We start from the raw sequence: 12,843 nt of genomic DNA, 5'->3' as shown, positions 1-12,843 counted from the left end.
CACTGATTGGCAAAATTCACCCCCCGTATTCTGTTTATCTGCACACATTTAACAAGAAGTGTAATATTATGCACTTATAGCTAATTTTGTATCCTTTAGGGCAGAGTAGCCACCAACAATATTTTCAAAAAAAAAAAAAAAAAAAAAAAGGTCAAGAAGCAAGTTTCCTTTTTTCACTCATTGATAGACAAGGTACTGTAGCCAGAACTGGAGGTATGCAGATTATAACAAAGAACAGCAAGTATATTCTGCTTGTCTAAACCAGCTTCTTTGGCTGTCCTGGACAAGGAACAAGAGGGTTAGTTCCTATTTGGTGCTTAATTAATTATGAATAAGATTCTCTAGATATGTTTCTCCAAGAGTAGAAACAGCACTCATCCATGCAGGCCTAGAGAAGTTAATTTTTTTTAATGTAACTATATACTTTCCACTGAGCTCTAGAGATCAGGGGAAATGTGGTCTGCAACAAGATGTTCTACTTTCTCTCTGCACTGTTTGCTCTTGTCACTGGTTATTTTCTATGCTAGGTATGAAATTGAAATTTTTATGCAAACTATTTCTGGAGTGTCATAATGAGCAAGTAGAAGATAAAGTGTCAGGTACTTGCCTCTACAAGTCCTATTGCTGGCAGACAGAAAAAATGTTGGTTTGAAAACCTTACTATACTATTTGCTAAACTGAGCAAATTTCTATACACTGAAAAATTTCTATTTAACTATTTATGAGAGGGTTTGGAAGTGAGGGAGGGAACAAAGTTGGCTCAGAAGCATGTCAAATTGCTTTTCTGAAGATGCAGGTGTTCTTTGAGATATATGCCCTGGTTAGATTCACATATCTTGATAGCAAGAGACATGCAAATATTACAATTGGATGCTCTACATGCAAAACAAAAGAAAGCACAACTTCTTGGGAATATCCACTCCCTCTGAGGAGGGAACAGGAACGAAGGTTGCCGTGACATACTTCTTTTCTGTGACTTACTTTCTGTGAAATACGATTCATTCTATGCTGTTGGAGTTAATCTTCTGATTGTAACACTGACTAACTGTCCACATATCTTAAGGGTTTTTTCATAGATTTTGTCTTTTAATTCTAAATTGAATAAAATATTATTCACAGCCAAATATAATCTATATTAATGACTGCTCAACTCTTAAATCTACTGTGGAGAAATTACAGAAAGTACTGTGGTACTGTGTAGCAGTGTATTATTTTCAAAATACTTTTACTGTTTATTCTAGCAGCTGACCAGCTCCACTAATACTCGGTAGCAGAAATTTTAAAAACTCCATAAAACTCTTAGGATGCTGTCCTCTAAACCTGCTCTCATAGGGAGAGAATAGAAACATGTAGCAATCATTCCATGAGGAGCAGAAGCTATGAGTCATGTCTGCAATATCCTTTGCCTATGTGAATTCTTGGAATCTATTAAAAAATGAATTCCTACTGAAGCTTTCCCTTCTGTGTGAACATTAATAGGATCTCCATCTTCTACATATCTGCCTATTTTCTGTGCTGTTAGTTTCTTTGAGATATTTGGCTGAAGCTGTCCAAAGGGTCAAAAGGAATTAGTGATGGAGCAGACAAACAGCATAATCACATTGATTTTCTTTCTTTAGAAAACTGAGCTATAAAATGCCCATGCTTGATCCACCTTAGGGTATCTACCACGACTAGCGTTAACTGCAGCCTATGATTCACAAATGGGGATGGCATAGCTTGGGACGGCAGATTATCGACCCCAGCTGTCTGCCCAGCACCCAGCACACAAAAGACCAAGCTGTTCATGAGACAGCTGTGGAATCACTGCTGCCTCTTATTGAAACCAGCACCAGCTTACTCTACAGCAGCATCCTGTAAATGGAGTGGTTCATCAGATTATTCAGAGTGGCTCAGTTAGCCATGAAACAGGTGCGGGAAGGAGTACGTAGGGCTGGTAACCTCTTCTGCCATCCAAAACTACTTACACTTGCAAATCAAACTGAGCTGCACTGGTGACAGAAACGGATTGCATGAAGTTTTAACAAAAATGGGAAAAGAAGAGGAAAGTGGGAGGCATTTGCATCTGTTCACATCTGCGTATTATAACAGTTGCCATCACTGAAGTAAGTTTGTAAAAAAAATAAGGTTCTGATATATTTTATTAATTGTAAAGTAACTTGAGTACTATGCTATTGCGATAAAGGCATGAATATAGCCAGCTGGGATCCTTACTTAGACAGAACAACAGAGAGTCCTGAGATGCTATATAGAACTACTTCACAGTGACAGAGCAGATAATAATCCATATAAACAAACAATTTATTTGGATGATTGATTGTAGGAATCATGCTCATATACTTTCAAGGTATAAGATATTCAATCATACCACTTCCTGTTAAAGAACAAAATACGTCTTAATTCAGTACGCCATGAGCAAATTGAGCCTGTTATCCACATGGGTATAATTCATAGGGCCAAAACTTCTGGCTATTAGTCAACCGTTGTTTTTGTAAAGCTCTTATCAGTAATAATGGGAGTTTCCTGCGAATGAAAGGCTAAGGACTGCAGGATTTTTCTACTTTGCCTAAGAACCACAGATAGAGCAGGAGATTTTTCTTCTTTTGCTGTTGGGGGGGGTCGAGTGAGCAAAGCAACTCCTCCCTGCAAATTCTGAGGAGAGAGACGCTTGGCATCGGTAGGCGTTATTAAAACTGTAACGGCGTGCTGTGAAGCAGCTTATCAGAAGGGCGCACGCTGCCACTTCAGCTGCTTTTTTTTTTTTTTTTTTTTTTTTTATGTTAAAGTGACACATTTTAGCAACGCCCCTCGCTCCTGCCCGACGCTGCGGCCGGAAGACACCTGGCGAGGCCGAACCCTGCCCGCGGAGCGCCGGGGGAGCCGCCGCCGCCAACGGCCGCTAACGGCCACCAACGGCCGCCACCAACGGGCGCCATCCGCCGCGCGCGCCCGGCCGCGCCGCACGCAAACACCAGTTCTGCGTCTCCTGGAGGCAGTTTTTTTCTTTTCTTTCCTTTCCTTTTTTTTTTTTTTTTTTTATTCTCTCCTCTCGCTGGCAGCGCCGTAAAAACCCGCTGCCAAACTTGGCAGCTCCCGCGAGCTCGGCGGCGCAGGGGCGACCCCCGCCTGCCCCCGAGGTGGTGCTCGCTTCAGCCCGCCGCGCCGGGAACTCGCCGAGGGCGCCAGCCCGAGCGGAGGGAACCCGCTGAGGGAGACACGAGGGCAGCGTCGGATTCGGCGGCTTCAGCGCCCCTTCCCCGGCTACCTGAGGGGAAGGCGGGCGGCGGCCTCACCTCTCCCGCTCTGCGAGGGGGGTGGTGGCGCAGCTCTCCGCCCCGCGGCGGGACGAGGGGCAGCGCCGGCCCGCGTTTCGGCGCCGGTAGCTCGCCGGGAGGGAGGAGGAGCGGCGGCGGCGGCAGCGGTCGCGGCGGCCGTAACCGCTCCCCGTGCCGTGCGCTGGTGCCGCCCCCATTATGGCGACACGGTAGAGGAGCGGCTGCGCCGCGGTGACCGCCCCCTCCCGCCTCCCGCACAGGCACGGCGCGCCGCGGGCGAGCGAGCGGCCTCGGCGGCGCCGCTGCCGCCGCTGCCACCCACACAGCTCCGCGGCGGCGGAGGAGGAAGAGGATGGCGGCGGCGGCGGCGGTCACAGCAGCAGCAGCAGAAGCAGCAGCAGCAGCGCCGGGGCCGAGCCGCCGCGCAGCGGGAGCCAGCACCGTCCCGAGCGGCTCATGGTGGCGCCCCAGACCCGCGAGCAGCGGCCGCGCCGGGGCCGCGAGCTGAGCCGGATCCCGGCGGGCGGCTCTCCCCTCTCGAAACCGACCCACCGAGCGACCCGTTTCCCTCTCCCCTCGCCCGGCGCGACCCTCGCCTCGGATCGCCCCCGCCGGGGCCGGACTGCCGCCGCCCCCAGGCGCCGCGGGCAAGGCGGCGGCGAAGGGCACCGGGCAGCGCCAGGCGGCGGCGGGACCATGGGCGCGAAGCAGAGCGGCCCGGCCGCCGCCAACGGCCGCACCCGGGCGTACTCGGGCGGGGATCTGCCTTCCTCCAGCGGCGGCGGCGCTAACGGGACCGGCGGGCGCTCGGCGGGCGCTGGCGGGCGCTACGCGCACTTGGCGGCCGCGGCGTCTCACGCCGCTCCCGGCGGCTCTGCGGCGGCAGGAGGAGCGGCGGCGGCGGCGGGGGGTGCCGCGGGGTCGGCACCCCGCAGCAGGTCCCTCCTGGGGGCGACCTCCTCCGGGGCCCGGGCCGCGCAGTCCGCCTTCAACATCCCCCACAGCAGCGGCCCCTACGGCTCGCAGGACTCGGTCAACAGCACCCCGGAGGAGGGCGGCCGGGAGCGGGCGGCGGGCGGCGGCGGCGGCGGGCCCCGGCTGGTGATCGGCTCGCTGCCCGCGCACCTCTCGCCGCACCTGTTCGGAGGTAAAGGGCCACCCGGCGGGGCGGGCGCCGCGCGGGGCCGGCAAGGGTGGCGGGGCATCGCCGCCTTGCGGGGGGTTCGCGCTTGGCGGGCGGGGGCTTTGGGCCCGTGTCTGCGCTGCGTCCCGACGAGAGTTTTGCCGGGGGGGGGGCGGGTACGACGCCTAAAAACGAAACAAACCCCGCAGCGGTGCTGTCTAGGAGGGCTGCGAGGGAGCGGCGAGCCTCTCAAGCCGCCAACTTCAGACTTTTAATAGCTGTAATCGGTGCCTGTGTAAATACTCTTGGCTACTACTTACATAATTAGAGTTTAATTGGATCATGTGTCTCTGCCGTTTATTTTAAAATCGGACCAAAACCCTCTTTAGATACTGATTAGTATGTGGCTGCTGCTTGTTCCTGTTTGTAAGTCCTCGGGTTCTCAATTCTGAAAAACAGAAGTGCAAGTAAGTTTGTTTATTTTCCCCTAAGAGATGAGAATAGTTGAATAGCTGGCTGTGCCTCTGAAGAAGCCTCTGCAGAAACAATACTGTGTGGTCTTGAAGATGGCCACGTTTTCTTGAGGCAAAAGGATAAAAAGAGGTTAAGTAAAACCTTGCATTAACCAAGAAGCAAAGGCCGTTTAGGAGGCATGTTAAACGTGGGGCAAGTTGCATTAAGTTTTGTCTTTTCAGTGATATTTAGATGAAGAGTGCAGGTGTAGGACTTGCATTTTACTGAAGGTGTCCTTTACCGTAAGGTTGAAAAGCTACATATAAATTGCTGACTGTTTTCAGTGCTGCCTACTCTAAAGGTCATTGTTCATCTAAGACAAACATTAAGGTGCAATGTGACCTCTTTAATGGTTTCATCCTCTTCCAAATTTGAATATGAAATGTTAAACTTATAAACTTATGTATATATATACACAATATATACAAGTGTTAAACTTGGCAGAATATGAACTAACTTCCAAAGAAGCTTTCTTTTGGGGAAGGGGAGGCTAATATAAAATTACTATGTTTCTATATTCTGATTAATCCTTTCATAAATATTATTTGTAAAAGATGAGAGTTTTCTTTTCTGTAATGTGTACGGTTTTTAGTCAAAGCAAGACTCTAGCCTGACCCTCATGTGCTGCTTGAGGTTTCTGTCACATGACGAGCTACTCATACGTTCTTGGTGTCTTAACCTGAAGATGGCATTATCTGTTATTTCCTAGGTATAAAACTGTCTCCTCCCAATGCTGTGGTTGAATGTAACAGAAAGCTGTCAAGCCCTGTCTTATTAAAGGAATACTTGCTCTTAAGAAAGAAAACATAGCTATGTTCATAGTCCCAAGCTGCTGAATAGCACTGCTTTGATTCAAGGATACTTGCTATGCCATCACAGTAGCTTGTGGGGAAGAAGTGCATGTGCTTTTTAGATATGAAAGGATGCCATACAAATCAGAATTGTGCAGTTTGTACTAAGCACAAGGGAATTGTTAAAGCATGTAGCCAGTTGTTGCTCAAAGGTAAGACCTTTCTTTTATCTCCCTATGTAAGCATAGTGTTGCAACCTGCGTTGTTGTGAAGGGGGACTGGATTAAATGTAGATGCAGTGACAGGGATGAGGAGCAATAATCTAGGAAACTGTTTATTCAGCTGCAGTAAGATCTCTTCAGAATGACTCTGAACTTGATCATACTTTACTATGTCAGGTGATAATCAGTGTGTTAGTTGTTGTTCTATAGTATACTTTGTCTTTTCATAATCTTTCAAATTAAAGTGATAAAAAGAATATAGACTGAAATGATGAAGAGTTTATTGGTTTTACTGGTGCAGTACTCTTATCTGCTGACTTAAATGTGGGATTTCCTATGTTAGGGTTATGAGTAGCAGCTTGCAAAATACACTCTCTTTATGTGGTCACAAGATGATCATGAATCTAATTTGCTTTTCTATTCTAAAAATCTTAGTATTTCCTATTGAGATGAGCAGCTGTTTAATCCTAATACTGCAATATTTATGAGGAAGGCCTTACCTGATATATTATTCTCTTTTGCTATTTAAATATTCTGTGATATGTAACTCTTCATCATATTGAATGGGGGAATCCAAACGTACATGATTTGTATTTTCTTGATTCCGCATAATAACGAGATGTTTGGAACAAGTAGACTGCTGAAGATTATGAATTAGTAGCACTCACTATGGTGAAAAATAACTTGAAGGATTGTTCCTGTCTGGATGGTAACTAGCTCAAGCTTGTCTAGGTGTGGTATCTGGCATTTATCTTACATGTTATGAGCATGTTTGAAGTACTGTCGCTTATTTTGCAACCTAAAAATTAAATGAATTGTTTCTTTTTATGTTGAAATCTACTGAAATTAATTTTGAGAATTAGTATATCAGTTCTATGAAAGTTATTACTTTTTTAAAATTCTCATACATTGAACTGAATCTTCAAGCATATATGTTTTTTAGACATATTTTGCTTGGCTTCATCAATCAGTGACACACAAGTGTTGCATTCATTAGATTACTGTAATGTAAAGTAATTACAGTAATTACTTTTACTGAGCAGCTTTGCATACTGAAGTAATGCATAAATATTAACTCTGTCATTTATATAAATCCTGAGAGTACTTAGTAATATGCCATTTAAACTAGATCATCTGAAAATTAACGTTACCATGCGTTAACATATTGGAAAGTATGATCAGTTAATTGCTGTATTTCTTCTTAGCATCAATAGACTTTCCTGTTTAAGCGTGGTCCTGTCTGAATTCAGGCTTGTGCACTTTCATGATCTAAGTATAATTGAATAAATACTGCTATGTGTCCTTATGTCTGATCTGAGAAAGAGAATTTAATTCATGGACAATGCATACTTCTTTGACTTTGTTGTGAGCATTCCTGGAGTAGCTTGGAGCATTATGCAGAAGGAAGTCCAAATTCCGTAAAAATCTTGCAGCTGTCCCAGTAGTAGAGTCGAAACGTGTGTGTAATGTTCAAACAGTTTATTGCAGCACAGCACTGAGTTCCAGTTTCCATCAAGGTGATAAGACTTAGAATTTTGGGGCAGGAGTTTCCAATTCTGCCCCTCAATGAATGGGGTTTGCCCTCTCTTGCCTCACCTAAATAAATATTCTATTAACCTTCTATTAAGAACAGCCTCAAAATGAGTTGGCCTTAAGGTCCACAGTTTCATTTTTGCACTGTTTTTTATTCAGTAAGTATTTTTGCATGGACCGTCCCTATATTCTGTTGTAGCGAAGCTGCTGCTGTAGTTGCCATATAGCCTATCTGTTTTTGCCAGTAATATTCCTTTACTGCCACAACTGGTTTAGCTATAAAAATGAACAGTCTTTCAGAATTTTCTCTGCTTTGGATACCTGCTGGCGTGTTACATCTGTCGCTTAAGATGTTGACGGTCACTTAGAACCCACTTTATGCTTGTGATTCTATTTCAGGAGCTGAACTTGTGGTCGCCACTGGGAAAATTCTAGGTGAAAGCACCTAGTAGAAATACCTTACTAGTGTTCAGATTGAAATCTCTTCATGAGAATGTTGTTGTAAGCAGGGTTTATTCCATAATAATGTCCATAAAAACAGTTTTGTCTTTAAATGTCTTAGAGGAAAATTTATGTGACAATCAAACTATAGATAACAGAAAATGTTACCTTTTTTTTCCTACTTCTTTAATCAGGTTGATTTAGCAGAGAATTTATAAATACTATACAGAATCTGAGATTGTGCTATATACAGCCATGTAACATTTTATTTACTGTCTGTATTGACAGGCTTTAAATATGTAGTGTTTTCAGCTATGACTATTGACAGGTTTCAGGCCTACTTTCAAGTCTTGGAGTAATAACTCAGAGATTAAATTGCTTCCATGCAACTTTTCCAGGAGAAAGAAGTTCATTACATTCTTCTGAAGCTGCATAATGAGAGAATTTGTCTGGCTGCTTTTTTTCTGCAAAAGTTCCTTACAATGCAGGATTTATTGCTAGCCACTGAACGTGTGTAACACTGAATGGATAGAAGCTTTACAGGTATTTCATAGTAGCATTTGTTTGTAAGAATAGCTGGTAGAAGTGCTGAATGAATTCTGCATTCTACAGAGAAAAGTTCTTGAAAGACTCAGGTTATAATTTGAATTATTTGTTGGATTGAAGGAAGCAAATGTCATTAGAAGAATGCTGTGAAGTCTCAGGAAGGTAATTTTTTAGGGATCTGTCACTGCTGCACAGAATGTCACGTTTTGTTTTACTTTCCTGTCCTGTTCAGTTCTGTGGTCCATTTGAATATGCTCTTGAGAGTCTCTTGATCTTTCTCCCACTTTTCTTTTTTGTGTTTGTGGGGATCTTTTGGTCACTTCCTGCCCTTCTCCCAATGTCATGCAAGTGCTGTTACTTCATGGAATGGAGAGTGTGACAGTCCTCAAGACTTCAGATTCAGTTGTCTTCCTGTTCTGGCAGCCAAAGTTGGTAGCTGAAGGAACTTTGCCCTCTAATTTGGGAAGGGATTGGAAAGTACACTTTGCAGTGAGACTACTGGGATATCCTAAGTATTTGTGTGCGTGAAAAACACATTGCAAGCAGCTTGATACAGCTCAGCATACCTTCTTTTCCCGTCAGTTGGAAGGTTTTCTTGATGCTTGAAGACATCAATAAATCTTCAATACAAGCCAAACTTTTCTAAATTAGTTCCTAACTGTTGAGAATGAGGAAAGGTTGCGAGGAGTTAGTCTAAAAGAAACTTGCTTCTCCTTATGAATCTTGCCTATGTTGGACAATTAGAGCTACAATAACACAGTTATTTGTGGTCATGAACACAGTAGTAGTTTTCAGACACTTTTGCTGTTGCTGCTCATAAGTCTTCTGTGATGCAGAACAGTGGGAACTAAGAGTCTCTCTGTGCTTTGGGGTTTTGGTTTGTTTAAATTCAGTTGGCTGCAGCAGTGCAACACAACTGTATCCATGCTCCTCTGCTTTGGAAGAGTGTTGGTAATAACAGTGAGAGATTGGCTGAATTCTGCTGGTTGTGGAAGAAGGTTAAAATGGAGATTAGTTTGGAAGTGGAGAGAAATACTAACATGTCTGTACACATACAGCTACCTTCGCAGCAGCTGCACATTGAGGGGGAGATAGATGAGTGCCTTAGGTTCTCTGTAGTTCACCTTGCAGTCAACTCACAGAGGTGTAAATAGAAGAGTCACTTTAATATTCACTGCAGATTCAGGAGGCTTTGGAAATGAATTAGCATCGCATTACCCAAATACAGATAAAAACTCCAGTATGCTGGGATAGCATTTCAAGGATAAATCATCTGATAAGGAGTTTCAGAAGAACTGTTCTGACAGATGAATTTGAGGAATTTGATTCGTGTTCAGGGTCTTGCTGCTCCTGTATATAGCAAGCTCTTCTGTTGCTCCTGCACATAGTGGGCAGTCTGACTGGCAACAGAGACATAAACACTCCAAAGGAGTGGAAGGGAGAAAGGAAAAAGGAAAAGAACATTGGCTCAATCAGGAGAATAATCTTAGTCTTAATATGTTTGGACAGACAGGCTTAAAAAAAAAAGAAAAAGAAAAAAGAGGAGAACTGTCTGGCTCTTCCAGTGGTGCTAGCACAGTCCCTGGGAGCCACATGCTGTTCCCCTCAGATGAAGGAGGAGCCTGGGCTCCTGGCTGACAAGAGGCTGGTGGCACCAGAGTAGAGATTGAGGCAAGTGACAGAGAATCTTAGGAGGGCTTTTTTCCCTTCTCTTCCTCTCGCCTGATAAAAGCAAGGGGTTAGGAAAGTCAAATAGTAAAAGAGGCAGTACTGCATTTACTGGAGAAACTTAAATATTTATAGTCTGAAGAGAAGAAAAGAACTTAATTATAATGGCATACATAAATATTTCTTTTGGCTGTGGAGGCAGTGATAATACCTGATTGAGCTGTCAGACTGCCAGTCCAAACAAGGCCTTCCTCTTTCTTTAACTTCTGGTGAATACCTCATCCAGCTCTGATATCCTGACTGTGTATCTCCCCTTGTGTTCTCACACAATTGTAGACTAGTCTCCAACAACTTTCCAAGTCATTTCTTTGTCTTATAAAGAAAGCCTTTTGTCGCTGCTAGAAATGCAAACCTACTTTTTAAAAAAACACTGCCAACCTATCCATTTAGGTAAGTTCTCCTCTCCTGTTCTTGTCAGCTACTTACGGAAAACTTCATCGTGTAAGTGTTCTTGGTCTGTTATCTTAGCCTTGCATGAAACTTCTAGGTTTTGACTAGTGTTACAAAGTGGTGAATTTTTTAAGCAGGTTTTCCCAGCAATTTGCAGATGCGTGTACCAAATTTATGTTATTTTCAACAGTTTTTTCAATATCTCCACTTCTCATTAATGGTTTAATTTCTTTTAGAACAGACCTATATTAATTTCTACAGAGAGTGTTCTTTTACTGTGGTAAAGGCACAGGTTGTTCTTGCAGATGTTTAACCTGTGAAAAGGAGTGAAAAACCTTTGATTGCTGCACTCAGAGGTTTTATTTAGAACTTATGAGAACCCAAGTTACCTTGGGTAACTATGCAAGTATAAAGGAAATGGGTTTTGTTGTCTGCCCTTATTGCGAGTGTCCATGTTAGCTATTTCCTAAAGCAGTGCCTAAGTTCCCAAGGGAGTCTTTCCTCTGTAAATAATCATAATGACTTCATGGGATGGCTTGGTGTCCCCTAGAGCTCTCCAGTGCCTCTTGTTTAACAGGCTTTGAATTCCTGATGCTTTCAAAAATGGGAGGGCAAGCCATGGTAAGTATGAGGCTTATTCTCAGCCTCACTCAGCACACACTTCTGTTCCCTTTGTGGAAATTGCGTAGGATTAATGTGGAGAGAGCAGGAAGCGCACAGGCAAATCTTGTACTGCCTGGCATGTTTACCTGCCTGCCAAACAGAGTACAAAGTCCTCCATGAGATCTGACTGTGTTACCCTTAGTCTTCTTTAAGGATTGACCTGCCTGGGCGTTTTCTTCTTTCTTGTTTGTTATCTCTAAAAATCAGACCACCATAGACTGAATAGTCCCCAAAGAGCGGGTGTGCTGCATACCATTGTTGATATTTTTAGTAGATTGTGTTTGCTGATGGACTTAGTGTGCTATAAATACAGAGTTCTCATCTGGCATGCACCTTTCATGTCTTCTAGTAACATGTAACACATTCACCTAAGAAAGTGACAAGAAAAAAAATGTAACAATTTATTTGTTTTTACATATGAGATACTGTTTACATAAAGCAATTGTTTAACAGCACTTAACTTGTAAATGGCTTTTAAAACTAGTACTATTCCACTAGTATTCCTAGTCAGATTATTGTTATTAGTCCCTGTGTCAGATTTATTGTGATTTCATTACAATTTTATAGATTAAGAAGATGGAATTTTTAGATATTTTTAGAGGTTAGTTTAGCACCTGGAGCATTATTAATGATAGTAAATGACATTCTTTCTTATGTTAGTGCTAGCACATTGCCTGAACATAGATGAAGGCTATCTTGTGCTTTGCTTACAATACTCCTAGAAGTTTTTCCTATAGCTTGAATTGAAATACGGTTAAGGTAGTTACTACATTAAGTGGAATTAAATCGTTACCACACTGAGTTACAGATGCTCAATGGGAAAGTAGGAGGTATACATGCCTCATAAAAACATAGGTGCATCTGTCTTAGGGTACTGAATTTGACATAAAACTGAAGGAGAGATTCTTGCTGAACTGTATTGAGTGTAACCTAAATGTAGTTTTTCTATACTGCTAAAATAAAATCCGTGTCATAGTGTACAGCAATAGATGTGGCTTTCCTGAACCTGGTAAAGGTTTTCATGTGCAACAAAAGAGGTTTGCCTGGAAATGCTTTCTGCAGATGCTCAGAACAGGCATTTTGCTTCCTTTGAAAAGAATGGATTTAAAATCACATATCTGCATTCCAGATACTGGAAAGCACATTAAGCATGTGCAGCAAGTGCCTCCGGAGTCCTGCAGTCTCTTGCACTGGATAACCGTGATTCATTTTCAAAACAGAATTGGAAGAACTGTCATCAAAGATAGTATTACAGCATTAGGTGTGAAGTGGTTGAACATAAGGTTGCCTATGCAACTTTCTTTTATAGTTTTTTAATTTTTCAGTATTCTGATTTTGCAGACTTAATGACCGATTAAGGCTGGGTTCTTGGGTGTTTTGTTTTATTTTTTTTTCTTATCCATGTGCTTTATATGAGGATATAGTTATTATAGTCAAATCAATGTATAGGTACATGTTTAATTTTTATATTGGCGATAGTACTAAATGCACATAAATTGTTTGCCTGAGTTAAAATAACAAAATAAAACTTTTATGAAAACTGAATGAATCTAGAAACAAATTACAGTTCAAAAAAAACCTAAAAATAATTGTGAAGCCACTTTCGTATTTTTAACATT

At 43.1% G+C, this 12,843-nt stretch overlaps 1 protein-coding gene across 1 annotated transcript in view; it reads left to right on the top strand.

Annotated features, from left to right (window-relative positions):
• The first annotated feature begins 3,971 nt into the window (after positions 1-3,971).
• Positions 3,972-12,843, top strand: part of ZNRF2 (zinc and ring finger 2) — a 53,837-nt gene continuing 44,965 nt past the window's right edge. The window contains exon 1 of the mRNA XM_062567860.1: positions 3,972-4,422. Within this exon, the coding sequence (XP_062423844.1) occupies positions 3,972-4,422 (451 nt within the window). The remainder of the gene's footprint in view (positions 4,423-12,843) is intronic.

The sequence above is a fragment of the Rhea pennata genome, chromosome 2, assembly GCF_028389875.1.
Source record: "Rhea pennata isolate bPtePen1 chromosome 2, bPtePen1.pri, whole genome shotgun sequence".
Classification (NCBI taxonomy): Eukaryota; Metazoa; Chordata; class Aves; order Rheiformes; family Rheidae; genus Rhea; species Rhea pennata.
The sequence above is the reverse complement of the archived record's forward strand: the minus strand, read 5'-3'. Positions and strand labels throughout refer to the sequence as shown.